A 19,495-nucleotide genomic window follows, 5' to 3' on the forward strand; every position below is an offset into this window, starting at 1 on the left:
CAGAATTGACATCTGACAATTGTTACTGGTGCTTTGTAACCAATAATAGAACCCATCCTAATATTTCTTTCTCCTCAGCTAGTGCACTAACAATTTCCTTCTGATTGAATTCAGAAATCTAAATTAAGCAAGTACAGTAGAATCTTGCTGCACATCTGTGGTGTAGGGGCTTAGTTCACTAGATATTTGGAGCTTCATTTCTAAGTGTTAGAACTCTGGTAAGTGTGTGTGCAAGTGTGAGATAATTGTTCTAATGAAATAAGATATAGGACATTGTAAAGTTGGATTAAACAAGTCTTTTCCCTTGAGATATATTCAGTAGCAATTAGGCTTTTTAGTTTTCTTCCTCCCTCCCCAAATATCACATTTTTATGGCTTAGGAAGGCTCAGTCTTTTCTTATTTAAGAAAGAAAAGAGGTGGGCTTCCCTGGTGGCGCAGTGGTTGAGAGTCCGCCTGCCGATGCAGGGAACACGGGTTCGTGCCCCAGTCCGGGAAGATCCCACATGCTGCGGAGCGGCTGGGCCCGTGAGCCATGGCCGCTGAGCCTGTGCTCTGCAACGGGAGAGGCCACAACAGTGAGAGGCCCGCGAACCGCAAAAAAAAAAAAGAAAAAGAAAAGAGGTAAGGCCTCTGGTAATTCTTCACACACTTCTGTTCCTCCTCTCAGCGATGCAGTTCCCTGTGCTCTCTCTCCACTCATACCTGGGATACATCATGGAGCAGTTGTATCACCTGGTGATCCTGCCCTTTCACAGAAATCCACTCCTAGGTCTGACTCTACGTGGTGCGTGTGCGCACTACCACAGCTCTTTCAGCACAGGTTTGGATTGCTTTCTCATTTGTAGTAACAGACAGAGTGGAACACTTACCCAGTCTTTGCAGGTACCTTCTGGAGTTTTCTTAATGATGGGCTCAAGGTGTTTCAGAGGAATCTGACAAGCATTCTTGAAGGAGTAAAGAAGTGAATCCTCATTAGAGAAGAGCGTGGTGGTTAGGATTTGAAAGAATATTGGTTGACAATTGATCAGGTCAGTGAATGCTTTTGGGGTGCCTGATACTGACACATTGGGAATGCAGAGACGATACCAACACAGCCCCTGATCATGAGGAGAGTATCAGTTATAGAGGGTGTTTTCCCTTCCTCACTCACTTCCTGTGAAACTATGGGCTCAGCTGAATTTCTACTCTCAGATCCCCTTTCTAAGAATATTCATGTTCTTAATTCCTTCTCTTTTTTTCCTACATTTTGGATTTATACCTTCTTTCGTATTTTCCAGCCATTAAGATCTATGGAACAAAACATCCTATTTTCATTCAAATTTGTGCTCTTTAGTCTGTAACAGTGACATGCCAGTATCCCTCTGGGTCTGAAATATTGTTCAGTCTTTTGTCTGTTCATCCATCTGTCATCAAACTACTGCAGTGAAGGCCTTGGCTTTGAGTGTGAAGTGAGAAAATAATTAAATTTGTTTCTGTGATAACCTAGACCCACAGAGTTTATGATCCATGGTATAGAAGCCCCAAACCCTAGAAGATGGATTAATGCCTAGTTTGGGCTGACAACTTCCATACACACAGAGCAGTTCCTATTTTGTGTTTGATTCTACCTAAAATTGGATCTCATGAATTTGAGGTTTCCCACCTTGTTCTGAGCAAAAACAGTCTGTTTTTTGAGCCCCTAGGAGGTGTCTCCACAAAGATAAGATGGATTTGAAAGTGGTTTCTCTTGGTAGCCTAAGTGCAGTGTCCTGGGAGTGAGGCTATATGCCTCCTCAGAATGTCCCAGTGAAAAAAGTGGACAGTTTATAACAGAAACATGACAAATAGATATTACTTCAAAAGTACATGAAGTCAGATCTTTGAATTAGGAATATGAAGTCATGGTTCTATTCTGAACTAGTGAAAATTTAGCAGTCTTTTTTTACATTAGTTAGAAAAATAAGTACAAAGAAAAAGGATGAGTAGTCTGGTGGAACTCTACTAATGCAGACACTTTAATTGCACCATATCTACCTGGCTGGGGTTCTGTCTGCCTACCTGCCTGCAAGAACTTGTTTGTATCAAGGGAAACTTGCACAGGTCTGCATTACTTGATACCCAGATTCCTTTGTTCTGTGTCTCCCAGGGACACAGAAAATTTGTAAACCAAAATCCATTCTCCCCTTCTTCCATAGTAGCTGGGCCATGGTTTCCCACTGCTCTACATTTCCCCAACCTCCCCTGTTGTTGGACATGGCCTGAGACTGGTTCTGCTAATGGATGATGAGGGGAAGTGACTTGCATCCCTCCCAAGTCTGGCCTCCATGTTCTTTCCCTTCAGATCACCCAAGTGATGATGCTTAGGGCAACCTTGAAAGCCACGTGTTGAAGATGAAGGAATTGCCATCACACTCTGGGTGCTCGAATGACCGAATATTCCCTCTGGATTGTGTGCAAGAAAGAACTTTTGTTGTGTTGGAGCCATTATATTCTGGGTCTGTTTGTCACCTCAGTTTAGCTTACTCCAACTAACACCTTCTCCTGGCATTTTGGTGATCCCAAGCCTATGTTCAGTGACACAGATAACTTCTCTGAATCCAACCACTGTGACTATATCCAGCTAAGAAAACCAGAGATGTGGAGAAAGCACCCAGGGAAAGACAGACAGGAGGAAGCACCTGTACGCCTCTGCCATTGACATCTGAGCCAATGGATGCTGCTGTAGCAATTATATTAGGTTCCATGGCTGTACTTGTTTCACAGATGTGCATGTATGACATGGGTATTTTTAATTCACGGCTGGCCACTTAGGAGAAAAAGAAATAATTTCAAGTCTAGTAAGGACTTCTGTGAAGACTTGAGTCATTATTTTTCTTAATTAAAAAATTACTATTTTTAGTACATCCACAATATCCTTTAAAGCCTAGAATAATGTGTCTTTTAAGAATTAAAACCACTTTTTAGTAGGGCCTCGTGCTAATTTTTAAAGTGTTTTCTTGGTAATATCCCACAGCAGTTCTTCTATTCAAATTTAGTGCATTTAGGATATTAAGGATTTTCTTTTTTCTAAAGTTTACATGTGTAGAGAATAGGCCAAGTTGAGATTATTCAGATTTACTTAGTGGCAGTGGCAGGAAGAGAGACAGAGAGTAGATTGACTGACTCAGTTTGGTCTTAAGTGTGTTGGTATTGGTTATCAGATGAACTTGGAAGGACCCTGGGGGCCTGTCTTCTTTCTTGCCCTCATTCCCACCTTAATTTTAGCTTCCTCCCTCTTTTCTTCTATTTGTTCCCACTTGCTTATACTCCTCTAGTATGTGCTATTCACTTTTTCGTTTTCTGTGCTTTTCCTTCCATTTCTCTAGCAGACACATGTGGAAATTAAGATATTTAATCAAGAAAAAATGAAAAAGAAAGAAAGGGAGGGAAGGAAGGAAAAGAAAAAAGCACTGTTTTGGCCGATACTGTGTTTTAGTTTTTGCAAAAACACTTTCTCTAGATGTCTGCAGGTATGTACCTGTTCATACTTGCCAATCTTCAGACTAATACTGTTCAGTGATTAAGTTTCTCCAGAAAGATGCAAAATGAGAGAAAAAAAGGACAATTTGATGAATTCTTGGTGATGAAAATCCAAAAGGAATTTATTGGTCCACATCACTGGGAAGGATGGAGGAGCTAGTATCACATATATCTGTATCTAGGGGCTTTGTGGTCTCATCTGGATTCTCCCACAGCCTCTCATATTTGCTTTTCTTTCTACCATGGCCACATCATTTTCAACGGTAGACAGGTTTCATCATGGCACAGAATTGCCTCTGACAGCCACTGGCCTATAGCATAGTAGCTAAACTACCACAAGGGAAAAATAGTTCCTTTCTCCTAACATCTACACATCAGTTCCAGGAAAGGACATTGATTGGCCTTGCTTGGCCCTGTTTCTTCTTCCTCAACCAATCCCTGCAGCCAGCAGGGTTTAGGAACTATGATTGGTCAGACCAGGGTCCTGTGCCTATATATCTGTGGCAGGCATTGGGGCCAGGAGGGGGATGAGGTTAAAAGGTACCAGAATTGAGGAGTCTTTCAGAACTATATGGAATGTGGGAGGGGTATTCCAAAGGAGCTAAGGGGCTGGATAGTCAAAAGCTGCAGATGTGCACTATAACAACCTAGTAAATTAGTCATAAAGTTACATTTATTCAATTTAAAGCATTATTCTTTTTTTTTATTCTGGGATTGTATCTTCCTACTTTGGGTATATGTGTGTGTGTTAAGATATCCTTTAAAAATTATAGGATGATGACAGTTGATGAAATACTTGTCCTTGCTTCTCAAAACAATCCATTAGCCACCTGACGTTATTGTCCAAACTTTAAAATTATACATACTGGTCTCAAAATAGAAAAGTTGAGATACGCCTACTCTAGGTAAGCCTGCACGGTGTACCCACCACAGTGCTCTGGGGGCACATCAATGGTGTTTTCACTAAGAACCATCTCTGTCCATAAACCTGGGCCAAGCTCCAGGAGTATCTGCACATGTGTAGGATTTCCACCACCTCAGCCATTCTATTTCATATGTAAGAAGTTTTTCAACTAAATAGTCAAGATCTTAGGGTTTGCATACAGGGAATCATCATTGACTCTAAAATTAATGCCAAATGTCTGTCATGTCAACAATGTATAGAGAGATGAATTTTATTTCTCTCACCCGTAGCATTTTGGTGTAAATACCTTGTCCCAGTTCGTTGACATCATGTGTGACCGATACGGACCCATCGGTGTAGATATGAACTCTTTGAAAGTCATTCCTCTGCTTAAATCCTCTGGCTGACCACTCAACCAGCTCCTTAAACATTTGTAAGTGCTTGCACAGGTTATGTGCCAACCTGTGCTCAGCTCGACATGTAAAGACGAGTAAGACGTGGTTCTTCCTCAAATAGCTCACAGCATAATGGGGGGACAGGCTGGAGAGCAAGTCATTGCTGTGTGGAATGTTCTGTGAGATAATGGATGTGGCGGAAGGGGCTCTGGGAGAACAGATCCAGCTGCTTCTAGGGAGCCTGGGAAGCGTTCCCCCAAATTACAACTGAATGGAATCATGGAGGGAAGAAGGGGTCACCACTGGGCAAGGTGGGTGAAAACTTCCCATTGTGTGTAAGGGAAAGCCCGGCTCCTTACCACAGTACGGGGCCCTTTGGGATTTGGTCTCTTGAACTTTCCCAGATTCATCCCTGTCTTTTCCCTCCTTGCTTCCAAGTCTGGCCTGACAGCTGCTCCTTCCTGACCTGTACTCTTGCTGATGCCGTTCTCTCTTCCTGGCCTGCTCCCCAGCCTTCAGACCCATACCCCAAGTCTCTATTCTGTGAAAATTTCCTTGAATGCTTCTCATTCCCCTCTGGGAAGGATCAATGACTCCTTCCTCTGCACTTCCTCTTACAGGGGTGTACTGGGTTGAATAGTGTCCCCTCCCACACCTCAAATTCATGTCCACCTAGAACCTCAGAATGTAACTTTATTTGGAAATGGAGTCTTTGCAGGTGTAATTAGTTAAGATGAGGTCATCGTGGATTAGGGTGGGCCCACTAGGACATTGGCTAGTGTCCTTATAAGAAGGTCACGCGAAGATGGAGGCCACCATAAGCTGGAAGAGGCAAGGAAGTATTCTTCCCAGGAGACTTCAGAAGGAACATGGCCTTGCTGACACCTGTAGTTTGAACTTCTAGCCTCCAGAACTGTGAGAGAATAAATCTGTTGATTTAAGCCACCAAGCTTGTGGTACTTTGTTACAGCAGCCATAGGAAACAGATACTGGGGTGACAGGCTCTCCTGTGAGTCTCTCAGAGGAGGGGCCCTGGTCTTGTTCATCTCTGAGTCCTGCAGAGAACTTTGAGCAGGTCTGAATCACAGAGACACTAAATACATGTTTGTTGAATTGGACAAATGGAAATGTGGTATTTTTCTTTCCAGGAAGAGGAGGAGGAATTGGGACTTTATTCGTGTCTGGAGATGCCCGGAAGCCCAGGGTGGCTTGGAGGCGCTCCGGGGCATCAAGGCTTGTAGGCGCTAATAATAGTATTTATTCACCGTGGGCCTTTGACTCCCTCTGAGGAGAGTACTTCTCATACCTAATTGAGAGAGTTGGTGTTCCAGGTTTGTGAGTCATCGGCTGACCTGGAATAACACACTTCAACTCCCAGCCAGATGATTCTTGGGTGTGTCAATTTAGAACGCTGTGGGGAAGCTGGAGGCCTTTCAAATGGAGACAAAGTCAGCGCTGGATTTAAAGATTCGTTTCTTTTGTAGCAAGATGAGAAGCTGTCTCCCATGGATGATGGTAGAGAGTAGGCTATGGTTTAGGTGAAAGGTGGCCATGCAAGTGAGGGGAGATGTGGTATAATAAAAAGTAAATATGTGGGGCTTCTCTGGTGGCGCAGTGGTTGAGAGTCTGCCTGCCGAGGTAGGAGACACGGGTTCGTGCCCCGGTCCGGGAAGATCCCACATGCCGCGGAGCGGCTGGGCCCGTGAGCCATGGCCGCTGAGCCTGCGCGTCCGGAGCCTGTGCTCTGCAACGGGAGAGGCCACAACAGTGAGAGGCCCGCATACCGCAAAACACACACACACACACACACACACAAAAAGTAAATATGTGGCACAGGGATATATTATACAATATGGGGAATATAGCCAATGTTTTATAGTAACTATAAATGGATTATAACCTTTAAAATTGTGAATCACTACATTGTATACCTGTAACTATAATATTGTGCAGCAACCATACATCAATAAAAAAATAATAAAAACCAAAAAAGATGTGGTCTTTGGCCCTGGTTCTTGGCACAGAACTCCCAAAACTCTTGGAATTTACTGTCTTCTGTAAGCTAATGGGATGGTTCATGGAGGGAGCCTAGATAACTTCAGGATGGGTGCTCATTGCTAGAACAACAAAGTACATGGTCAGAGGGTGCCCTATCTCCCAGTCTCCAGGGAGGGGAGAGCAGTTCAGTCACCAATGGTCAATAATGTAATCAACGGCACCTACATAATGAAGTCCATTATCAACCCCCCCCTCCCCGCCCCAAGTGACAAGGTTCTGGGAGCTTCTGGGTTGGTGAACACGTCCACAAGCTGGAGGCAGCATGCCTGGGTGAAGAGGGCATTGGAAGCTCGACTCCCCTTCCCGAATCCCTTGCCCTGTGCATCTCTCCCATTTGGCTATCCTTGGGTTGTAGCCTTTGTAATAAACTAGTCATAATCATAGTAAAGTGCTTTCCTGAGTTCTGTGAGTTGTTCTGTGGCATTATCAAACCTGAGGGTGGCTAGTGGAAACCCCTGAATTTGTATTTGTCTGGGCAGAAGTGTAGGTAGTATGGGTACCCTGTTTGCACTGGCATCTGAAGTGGGGACCATCCTGTAGGACTCAGTCCTTGATCTGTGGGTTCTGCGCCAACTCTGGGTAGTTAGTCCCGGAACTGAATTGTTGGACACCCAGTTGGTGTTGGGGAATTGGTGGAGGACAGACAGCACTTGGTGTCAGAGAGAAAAACCACACTGGCAGCTATCCAGGATCTCTTATACCCCGGCTGTTGATTCAGTCCAGACTTGTAGACGTGACGGTTAACCTCCTTGTGTCTCTTTATAAAATGGGCACTCTGTACCCAAACAGGAATGTGATCCAGGAGTCCAGGGAGTCCTACCCACCAGAGGAGCCACAGCCCTGAGAGATGTGTCTGAGATCTCCTGTGGAGGGGCTTAGGGCTGCCCTGGATAGCACACAGCATTCCAGGAACGCTGCCAACTCCTACATTCAGCATCTCATTGAATCCTCATCAGTCCTAGGAGAAAGGGTTATTATTCTCCTTTTATAATTGGGGAAGCTGAGGCTCGGAGAGCTTGAATAACCTGCTGAATATCACACAGCTAATAAGTGGCAGGTCCATCTGGCTCCAGTTGATTAGGGATTTGGGGCAATGCTTTATTCCCTAAGAGGGATTCCCTTTGACAGGGCAGCCTTTGTGTTGTGTGTGTATGTGTGTGTGCTGGCTGCCAGTAGCTGAGTGTAAGTGGAAGAATGCTTTCAATGATACGCACAAGGGAGATCTAATGCGCTTTCAGATTTGGATTTTAGATTTAGATCTAGATCTAATGCATGTAAGATTTTCCAGTTGCTGAGTTTCTGCTTTTGGTGGACAGCAACGGGGAGGCAGCAGCCTCTCCCAGTTTTCTAACATCCTTCCTGTATATGACCCATTGGGATTGCTGGGAAACTCATCTGTACCAGTCTTTGTGCTGTTCAAAGGTCCCATCCCTATGCCGCCCTTCCTCCTTCCTTCTGGATGAGCCTCTGAATGACTTGACTCTTCTTTCACACATCTACCTGGGAGGATTTTTGGACCCTCCCACCCCCATTCCACCCCTGCAGAATTGACACAGATTCCTAGGAGAGGTGGCTAGGAGAACAGCCAGCCTGTCAACGGCAAGATGGAATGACTTCTCTGCCTCAGACTTAGAGGCACGGAAGAGTGCTGCAGGGTCTGGGGCACAGAGCAGGAGAAGCCCATTCTTGCCCAAGCCGTGAGACCTCCAAGCTCAGAAAGCATGGCACCATGGGCCTCGTGGGCTCCTGTCCCCTTTTGGAACAGCGGGGGTTCAGCAGGGGTCAACACTCCATCATGGCAGTTTTGCTTCTGTGGATCTCATGCTTGCTGATGCCGTTTTCTGCCATTGAGGTGTTTTTCTACTGCGCTGTGTTGAAAGTGCTTGCAGATGGGGGACTGCTCAGGAGGGTTCTGTACACTTCTCCCAGGTGCTGGGGGAGGGGCCCAGTACCCTGGGAGATGTGACACTCTTCCCACATCGGAGAGCCAGAGTGTGTCTGAACGAGGGTTACTTCCCACACATACAAGACTTACCTGATGATATCTTGTTGCAGCAAATCCGACTTAAAACTTCATGGGGATCATAGCAATGCCTCTCTTCTTCCAGTAATTCTTCTTATTGAATTCTTCTTATTGCATTCTTCTGTTGTGAAAGGAAGACTTTTCCAGACATTCATTCCAACATCTTATCAGGGTTTCAGGGTTGAATGCCTGTTTGTAGATGGTTTTATCAACTGTTCTGTACATGTTTTTCTCCCTAATCTGAAGTGTGTGGGAAATTGAGTCAATAGTTATGATAAGACAGAAAATGATTGCAAAACAGAGACTTGTAAAGCCTCCCCACTAAAGCATAAACTTCAGTGGGGAGAAGACAGGGTCTTTCTTCTTTTTCTTTGAACAGCATGTGTTTTTGCAGAAATAGTGGGGAGCGGTATTTCTCCTGTCTTCTTCAATGCACCAATCGGGGTCTCTCCCTCCTGGAAGTGGAAGATAGAGGTAGTAACTGATTTTTGAAGGGCAGTGGGATGGAGGGGCTGAAGGGGGTAGATTTTCCTTTTTTTCCTACAAGGTTCAGAGAGGGGAGCAGTGTTGTTAGACAGGATATGAAAGCAAGGATTTATTGTCATAACTGAAGACTTGTTTTGCTAGAGAGGAAGAGCACTGCAGCTAGTGACAAATAGCAGATCTTCTCTAAGCCTTCCAATTGCCTTTGGAATGTGTGGTCAAATCTTTTTAGAAATGTATTTAAATATAGGTGTGTCATGTCCTAGAAATTTGCAACATCTGACAAAGAAGAAGGGGAGCCCACTGAGATATGCTCAGGGTTTTTCATCATCCCCAACCACTGTGATGACAATAAAGGAATTATGATTATCCGCAGTTACGCTGGCATACTACTACCTAGTTTATGAAACCAAATATTAACAAATTCATTTAATTCTTGCGGAAACTCTGTGAGGTGAGTCATATTGTCCTCATCTTGTAGATAAAGAAACTGAGCCACAAAGAGGCTGCCTCTCATTGTTCAAGGGTTCCACTGGCCCAGATTACCTTTCCATTCCCTGTGCTATTATTCTTCAAGGCCTACCCCAGTGCCATCTTCTCCAGAAATTTCTGCTTGACTCCCCTCCCCCAAGCCAATGGGATGTTTTTCTCCTTTGTACCCATAGAACACTTTATGTGACTTCTCTTAGGATAACTACCATCTTCCTTGTTCAATATTTAGGTGTTCCCCTGTGTGTAGGAAGTACCTCAACATTCACAATTCACAGACCTGGTGGTTCTCCCTGTTGAATTTAAGGACAAATGGGTTCAAAGACGTAGAGAGTCTTTGCTGGAGCAGAGGGTCTATACTGGGGAAACAGGGGATAGAAGTGGAAAAAGCAGGCTGGGATTTGCTTGGCATGTGTGAGGAGTAGAAGAGTGTTATCAACAATGATCTCAGTTGCCAGTGGCTGCCTCTCTTTGGTCTGGCATGTCGTACATACTGTGTACCTTCTAGGATCTTGCACAAGATAATATTTTTGGAGGGCATTCTTTTGGCAATACCTCTCAAAAGTTTTCAAGTGCACCAGCAATTCCACTTCTGTAAGTTTATCCTACAGATATGCACAATAGAGCAAAGATACAACCTTGGTACCTCTGTACCAATACCATTTTAATAGCAAAAAATGGGTAACAACCTGAATGTGTAGCAATAGTGGAGTGGCTAAATAAATTATGGTACATTCATGTTACACAGAAGTATTCAGTCATGAAAATGAATGAAGTAGATCATTTTATTGACATGGGAAGCTGGCCATGGCATATTAAGTAGAAAAAGTAGGTGCAGAATTATGTGTTTATTATGGTCTCATTTTGGTAAATAAGCACATATGTGCACATTTGCATCATATGTCAGCATTTATGTAATTGTGTATGAATACAGATGGGTGGGTAAACATAGAGAAAGGGCTAGAACAATAAACATGGAACTGTTAACAATGGTTACCCTCAACCAATATGGACGCGGGATGAAAGGATGTTCACTTTTTACTTTAATAACTTCAGTATGGTTTGAATTTTAAAAAGAGTAATTCCTTTCGTACAAATTAAAAAAAGAAAGAAAAAGAGAAATCGTTGCATAAGGAAGGAGACCGGTAGGCGGAGGTGAGTTCTTTTAGGTAGCCCCTAATTTATCTTGAATTCTGAGCCAGGGCTAATTTGTATGGTTCTTCTGGGGTGTTTCCTTGAGTAGCTGGTTTCACACCTCATCTGACTCTTCAGCAACCTTGGTTATGACTTCGATTACAATCTTACCTCTTCTGGCGGAAGGCCACATTTGGCTGCCACAGCTGTGATGCAAGATTCTGTTACCAGGGTTCCTTGTGGGAAGCCAAATCTGCGAAAGGCCACGTCAGATGGTAAATTTGTCAGGCACGCATGGCCCTGGAACCTGAGGTTGGGGATTTTATATATGCATTTTTCAGCTTCAGTATAAGAAATTCTACTACCTAAAGTAAAAGGAAATATTCACATAATACTGGACATTTTTTTTCTCTCCTCTAAAAGTCAAATACAGAGTTGAACCTTTTGTGGAACTAGGTAAGTACTTGAAGAAAGTGCTCCACAAAGACTCATAGAAATTCTAGGGCTTCCCTGGTGGCACAGTGGTTAAGAATCCACCTGCCAATGCAGGAGACACGGGTTCAAGCCCTGGTCCGGGAAGATCCCACATGCCACACAGCAACTAAGCCCATGTGCCACAACTACTGAGCCTGTGCTCTAGAGCCTGCGAGCCACAACTACTGAGCCCGCGTGCCACAACTACTGAAGCCTGCGTGCCTAGAGCCCATGCTCCATGACAAGAGAAGCCACCACAATGAGAAGCCCACGCACCACAATGAAGAGTAGTCCCCGCTCGCCACAACTAGAGAAAGCCTGCACACAGCAACGAGGACCCAATGCAGCCAAAATAAATAAATAAATAAAAAAGAAAAATTCTGCATTCTGTTCACAAAGCAGGATGGTGCTGGTTTCTGATGCACATACCTGCTCCGAGTCATCTAGTGTGCACCCTCCATTAATGAAGCACTCAATGTCTAGAGCTTTGATTCGCCTGTTGTTCATGAATCCCACCTGTCACCAAATGATGGACATTTTACAATATGTTTCGAATTTAATGCTAAGCTTGAGCCGCAGCCCAGCTCCTCCATGGGCAGGACTGAAGACAGACCACCCCCGTTTGCTCTGTGGTAGACCACGTCTGGACATTCTCTTGTTTTTCAGTGCTTGGTTGACAAAGACCTCCTCTGACCTGAATTTTGCTGAGCCCTTTCCTTTCAACGTGTAATTTTCTGGCTTCACAGTCAGTATGGAATTCTAAAGTTCTTGCTTGTCTCCCAGCATATAATTGCTACCCTCTTCTTCCTGGTTCTTGGAAGATTTTCCTTCACTTTTTACTGGTTTTCCTTCTAATTTAGTCTGTGGTTTTCCCCCTTGTGGAAAAGTCTCTGGGATTCCAGAGTGCATTGGAATGAATCACAGTGCATCTTTTTACAGGAAAGCCTCTGGGGTCGGGGAACGGACATGGGAATGACTGCTCTCATCTAACTGAGCTAGTGAAGCACTTTGTCACTGATGAAGCATGGAACAAATGTGAGCTCGTGTTGCTGTTAGTACCGGACAGCTTGCATTTTTCTCAAGTTGCCACTCCCTTCCCGCCCACCTGGATCATTTTGTCTGCACAGCCCAGGATGAAAAGAAAAATTCCCACTCCCTAGTGTAGTTCTACTAAAAAAGAATTGGCCTTGGTCCCTTTGCCTTTCTGAAATCAGGGATAAATACATTGATGGAACCATTTACCTATTTGGTTATCATCTACTCCAAGGGAACTGCTGGATAGTAAATCAGAGAAGTTACGAAATGGAGCAAAATGTACAAATTTAGAATTTATGGTAATTCCAAAATTCTTTTTATTTTTAAAATTTTTTTAATCTCCTCTCAATTGCCTTTCACCAAAACCTCCACTATTCTTTTTTTTTTTTTTACATCTTTATTGGAGTACAATTGCAATACAATGGTGTGTTAGTTTCTGCTTCATAACAAAGTGAATCAGTTATACATATACATATGTTTCCATATCTCTTCCCTCTTGCGTCTCCCTCCCTCCCACCCTCCCTATCCCACCCCTCTATGTGGTCACAAAGCACCGAGCTGATCTCCCTGTGCTATGCGGCTGCTTCCCACTAGCTATCTACCTTACGTTTGGTAGTGTATATATGTCCATGCCTCTCTCTCACTTTGTCACAGCTTACCCTTCCCACTCCCCATATCCTCAAGTCCATTCTCTTGTAGGTCTGTGTCTTTATTCCTGTCTTACCCCAGGTTCTTCATGACATTTTTTTCCTTAAATTCCATATATATGTGTTAGCATATGGTATTTGTCTTTCTCTTTCTGACTTACTTCACTCTGTATGACAGACTCTAGGTCTATCCACCTCATTGCAAATAGCTCAATTTCGTTTCTTTTTATGGCTGAGTAATATTCCATTGTATATATGTGCCACATCTTCTTTATCCATTCATCCGATGATGGACACTTAGGTTGTTTTCATCTCTGGGCTATTGTAAATAGAGCTGCAATGAACATTTTGGTACATGACTCTTTTTGAATTATGGTTTTCTCAGGGTATATGCCCAGTAGTGAGATTGCTGGGTCATATGGTAGTTCTATTTGTAGTTTTTTAAGGAACCTCCATACTGTTCTCCATAGTGGCTGTACCAATTCACATTCCCACCAGCAGTGCAAGAGTGTTCCCTTTTCTCCACACCCTCTCCGGCATTCATTGTTTCTAGATTTTTTGATGATGGCCATTCTGACTGGTGTGAGATGATATCTCATTGTAGTTTTGATTTGCATTTCTCTCATGATTAATGATGTTGAGCATTCTTTCATGTGTTTGTTGGCAGTCTGTATATCTTCTTTGGAGAACTGTCTATTTAGGTCTTCTGCCCATTTTTGGATTGGGTTGTTTGTTTTTTTGTTATTGAGCTGCATGAGCTGCTTGTAAATTTTGGAGATGAATCCTTTGTCAGTTGCTTCATTTGCAAATATTTTCTCCCATTCTGAGGGTTGTCTTTTGGTCTTGTTTATGTTTTTCTTTGCTGTGCAAAAGGTTTTAAGTTTCATTAGGTCCCATTTGTTTATTTTTGTTTTTATTTCCATTTCTGTAGGAGGTGGGTCAAAAAGGATCTTGCTGTGATTTATGTCATAGAGTGTTCTGCCTATGTCTTCCTCTAAGAGTTTGATAGTTTCTGGCCTTACATTTAGGTCTTTAATCCATTTTGAGCTTATTTTTGTGTATAGTGTTAGGGAGTCATCTAATCTCATACTTTTACATGTACTTGTCCAGTTTTCCCAGCATCACTTATTAAAGAGGCTGTCCTTTCTTCACTGTACATTCCTGCCTCCTTTATCAAAGATAAGGTTACCATATGGGCGTGGGTTTATCTCTGGGCTTTCTATCCTGTTCCATTGATCTATCTTTCTGTTTTTGTGCCAGTACCATACTGTCTTGATTACTGTAGCTTTGTAGTATAGTCTGAAGTCAGGGAACCTGATTCCACCAGCTCCGTTTTTTGTTCTCAAGATTGCTCTGGCTATTCGGGGTCTTTTGTGTTTCCATACAAATTGTGAAATTTTTTGTTCTAGTTCTGTGAAAAATGCCAGTGGTAGTTTGATAGGGATTGCATTGAATCTGTAGATTGCTTTGGGTAGTAGAGTCATTTTCACAATGTTGATTCTTCCAATCCAAGAACATGGTATATCTCTCCATCTATTTGTATCGTCTTTAATTTCTTTCATCAGTGTCTTATAATTTTCTGCATACAGGTCTTTTGTCTCCTTAGGTAGGTTTATTCCTAGGTATTTTATTCTTTTTGTTGCAATGGGAGTGTTTCCTTAATTTCTCTTTTAGATTTTTCATCATTAGTGTATAGGAATGCCAGAGATTTCTGTGCATTAATTTTGTGTCCTGCTACTTTACCAAATTCATTGGTTAGCTCTAGTAGTTTTCTGGTAGCATCTTTAGGATTCTCTATGTATAGTATCATATCATCTGCAAACAGTGACAGCTTTAATTCTTCTTTTCCGATTTGGATTCCTTTTATTTCCTTTTCTTCTCTGATTGCTGTGGCTAAAACTTCCAAAACTATGTTGAATAAGAATGGTGAGAGTGGGCAACCTTGTCTTGTTCCTGATCTTAGTGGAAATGCTTCAGTTTTTCACCATTGAGGACGATGTTGGCTGTGGGTTTGTCATATATGGCCTTTATTATGTTGAGGAAAGTTCCTCTATGCCTACTTTCTGCAGGGTTTTTATCATAAATGGGTGTTGAATTTTGTCGAAAGCTTTTCTCTGCATCTATTGAGATGATCATATGATTTTTCTCCTTCAATTTGTTAATATGGTGTATCATGTTGATTGATTTGCGTATATTGAAGAATCCCTGCATTCCTGGAATAAACCCCACTCGATCATGGTGTGTGATCCGTTTAATGTGCTGTTGGATTCTGTTTGCTAGTATTTTGTTGAGGATTTTTTGCATCTGTGTTCATCAGTGATATTGGCCTGTAGTTTTCTTTCTTTGTGGCATCCTTGTCCGGTTTTGGTATCAAGGTGATGGTGGCCTCGTAGAATGAGTTTGGGAGTGTTCCTTCGTCTGCTATATTTTGGAAGAGTTTGAGAAGGATAGGTGTTAGCTCTTCTCTAAACGTTTGATAGAATTCGCCTGTGAAGCCATCTGGTCCTGGGCTTTTGTTTGTTGGAAGATATATATATATATTTTTTTGCAGTACGCGGGCCTCCCACCGCTGTGGCCTCTCCCGTTGCAGAACACAGGCTCCGGACGCGCAGACTCAGCAGCCACGGCCCACGGGCCCAGCCACTCTGCGGCACGTGGGATCCTCCCAGACTGGGGCACAAAGCCGTGTCCCCTGCATCAGCAGGCGGACTCTCAACCACTGTGCCACCAGGGAAGCCCTGTTGGAAGATTTTTAATCACAGTTTCAATTTCAGTGCTTGTGATTGGTCTGTTCATATTTTCTATTTCTTCCTGATTCAGTCTTGGCAGGTTGTGTTTTTCTAAGAATTTGTCCATTTCTTGCAGGTTGTCCATTTTATTGGCATAGAGTTGCTTGTAGTAATCTCTCATGATCTTTTGTATTTCGGTAGTGTCAGTTGTTACTTCTCCTTTTTCATTTCTATTGATTTGAGTCTTCTCCCTTTTTTTCTTGATGAGTCTGGCTAATGGTTTATCAATTTTGTTTATCTTCTCAAAGAACCAGGTTTTAGTTTTATTGATCTTTGCTATCGTTTCCTTCATTTCTTTTTCATTTATTTCTGATCTGATTATTATGATTTCTTTCCTTCTGCTAACTTTGGGGTTTTTTTGTTCTTTCTCTAATTGCTTTAGGTGCAAGGTTAGGTTGTTTATTTGAGATGTTTCCTGTTTCTTAAGGTAGGATTGTATTGCTATAAACTTCCTCTTAGAACTGCTCTTGCTGCATCCCATAGGTTTTGGGTCGTCGTGTCTCCATTGTCATTTGTTTCTAGGTATTTTTTCATTTCCTCTTTGATATCTTCAGTGATCACTTCGTTATTAAGTAGTGTATTGTTTAGCCTCCATGTGTTTATAGTTTTTACAGATCTTTTCCTGTAATTGATATCTAGTCTCATAGCATTGTGGTCGGAAAAGATACTTGATACAATTTCAATTTTCTTAAATTTACCAAGGCTTGATTTGTGACCCAAGATATGATCTATCCTGGAGAATGTTCCATGAGCACTTGAGAAAAATGTGTATTCTGTTGTTTTTGGATGGAATTTTCTATAAATATCAATTAAGTCCATCTTGTTTAATGTATCATTGAAAACTTGTGTTTCCTTATTTATTTTCATTTTGGATGATCTGTCCATTGGTGAAAGTGGGGTGTTAAAGTCCCCTACTATGAATGTGTTATTGTCGATTTACCCTTTTATGGCTGTTAGTATTTGCCTTATGTATTGAGGTGCTCCTATGTTGGGTGCATAAATATTTACAATTGTTATATCTTCCTCTTGGATCGATCCCTTGATCATTATGTAGTGCCCTTCTTTGTCTCTTCTAATAGTCTTTATTTTAAAGTCTATTTTGTCTGATATGAGTAGTCCAGTTTTCTTTTGGTTTCCATTTGCATGGAATATCTTTTTCAATCCCCTTACTTTCAGTCTGTATGTGTCTCTAGGTCTGAAGTGGGTCTCTTGTAGACAGCATATATATGGGTCTTGTTTTTGTATCCATTCAGCCTATCTGTGTCTTTTGGTGGGAGCATTTATTCCATTTACATTTAAGGTAATTATCGATATGTATGTTCCTATTCCCATTTTCTTAATTGTTTTGGGTTTGTTTTTGTAGGTCTTTTCCTTCTCTTGTGTTTCTTGCCTAGAGAAGTCCCTTTAGAATTTGTTGTAAAGCTGGTTTGGTGGTGCTGAACTCTCTCAGCTTTTGCTTGTCTGTAAAGGTTTTAATTTCTCCGTCGAATCTGAATGAGATCCTTGCTGGGTAGAGTAATCTTGGTTGCAGGTTTTTCTCCTTCATCACTTTAAATATGTCCTGCCAGTTCCTTCTGGCTTGCAGAGTTTCTGCTGAAAGATCAGCGGTTAATCTTATGGGGATTCCCTTGTGTGTTATTTGTTGTTTTTCCCTTGCTGCTTTTAATATGTTTTCTTTGTATTTAATTTTTGACAGTTTGATTAATGTGTGTCTGGCGTATTTTTCCTTGGATTTATCCTGTATGGGACTCTCTGTGCTTCCTGGACTTGATTAACTATTTCCTTTCCCATATTAGGGACGTTTTCAACTATAATCTCTTCAAATATTTTCTCAGTCCCTTTCTTTTTCTCTTCTTCTTCTGGAACCCCTATAATTCGAATGTTGGTGCGTTTAATGTTGTCCCAGAGGTCTCTGAGACTGTCCTCAGTTCTTTTCCTTCTTTTTTCTTTACTCTGCTCTGCAGTAGTTATTTTGACTATTTTATCTTCCAGGTCACTTATCTGTTCTTCTGCCTCAGTTATTGTGCTATTGATCGCATCTAGAGTATTTTTAATTTCATTTATTGTGTTGTTCATCGTTGCTTGTTTCATCTTTAGTTCTTCTAGGTCCTTGTTAAATGTTTCTTGCATTTTGTCTATTCTATTTCCAAGATTTTGGATCATCTTTACTACCATTATTCTGAATTCTTTTTCAGGTAGACTGCCTATTTCCTCTTCATTTGTTAGGTCTGGTGGGTTTTTATCTTGCTCTTTCAACTGCTGTGTGTTTTTCTGTCTTCTCATTTTGCTTATCTTATTGTGCTTGGGGTGTCCTTTGTGCAGGCTGCAGGTTTGTAGTTCCCGTTGTTTTTGGTGTCTGTCCCCAGTGGCTAAGGTTGGTTCAGTGGGTTGTGTAGGCTTCCTGGTGGAGGGGACTAGTGCCTGTGTTCTGGTGGATGAGGCTGGATCTTGTCTTTCTGGTGGGCAGGTCCACATCTGGTGGTGTGTTTTGGGGTGTCTGTGGCCTTACTATGATTTTAGGCAGCCTCTCTGTTAATAGGTGGGGTTGTGTTCCTGTCTTGCTAGTTGTTTGGCATAGTGTGTCCAGCACTGTTGCTTGCTGGTCGTTGAGTGAAGCTGGCTGCTGGTGTTGAGATGGAGATCTCTGGGAGATTTTCACCGTTTGATATTATGTGGAGCTGGGAGGTCTCTTGTGGACCAGTGTCGTGAAGTTGGCTCTCCCACCTCAGAGGCACAGCACTGACTCCTGGCTGCAGCACCAAGAGCCTTTCATCCATATGCCTCAGAATAAAAGGGAGAAAAAGTAGAAAGAAAGAATTAGTAGAAGTAGAAAGAAAGAAAGAGAGAAAGAAAGGAGGGAGGGAGGGAGGGAGGAAGGAAGGAAGGAAAAAAAGAAAAAGTAAAATAAAATAAGATAAAATAAAATAAAGTTATTAAAATAATTATTAAGAAAAAAATTAAAAAAAAAACGGATGGATAGAACCCTAGGACAAATGGTGGAAGCAAAGCTATGCAGACAAAATCTCACACAGAAGCATACACATACACACTCACAAAAAGAGGAAAAGGGGAAAAAATCATAAATCTTGCTCGCAAAGTCCACCTCCTCAATTTGGGATGATTCCTTGTCTATTCAGGTATTCCACAGATGCAAGGTACATCAGGTTGATTGTGGAGCTTTAATCCGCTGCTTCTGATGCTGCTGGGAGAGATTTCCCTTTCTCTTCTTTATTCTCACAGCTCCCAGGGGCTCAGTTTTGGATTTGGCCCCGCCTCTGCGTGTAGGTTGCCGGAGGGCGTGTGTTCTTCGCTCAGACAGGACGGGGTTAAAGGAGCAGCTGATTCGGAGGCTCTGGCTCACTCAGGCCGCGGGGGAGGGAGGGGCACGGAGGGCGGGGCGAGCCTGCAGCGGCAGAGGCCAGCGTGACGTTGCACCAGCCTGAGGCGCGCCGTGCGTTCTCTCGGGGTAGTTGTCCCTGGATCCCGGGCCCCTGGCAGTGGCGGGCTGCACAGGCTCCCCAGAAGGTAGGTGTGGATAGTGACCTGTGTTCGCCCACAGGCTTCT

The 19,495-nt window shown here is 42.7% G+C and overlaps 1 protein-coding gene across 1 annotated transcript in view; it reads right to left on the bottom strand.

Moving 5' to 3' along the window:
- LOC309825351 (aldehyde oxidase 2-like) overlaps window positions 1-19,495 on the bottom strand; it is a gene marked incomplete at both ends in the record, with an annotated part of 98,971 nt that overhangs the window by 34,243 nt on the left and 45,233 nt on the right. Inside the window, 9 exon segments of the mRNA XM_082658907.1 lie at window positions 867-945; window positions 2,659-2,787; window positions 4,688-4,770; window positions 8,879-8,921; window positions 8,925-8,987; window positions 8,991-9,119; window positions 11,157-11,312; window positions 11,315-11,350; window positions 11,889-11,975. Of these exon segments, the coding sequence (XP_082515033.1) occupies window positions 867-945; window positions 2,659-2,787; window positions 4,688-4,770; window positions 8,879-8,921; window positions 8,925-8,987; window positions 8,991-9,119; window positions 11,157-11,312; window positions 11,315-11,350; window positions 11,889-11,975 (805 nt within the window).

This window comes from Grampus griseus (assembly GCF_964374135.1).
Source record: "Grampus griseus genome assembly, chromosome: 7".
NCBI lineage: Eukaryota > Metazoa > Chordata > Mammalia > Artiodactyla > Delphinidae > Grampus > Grampus griseus.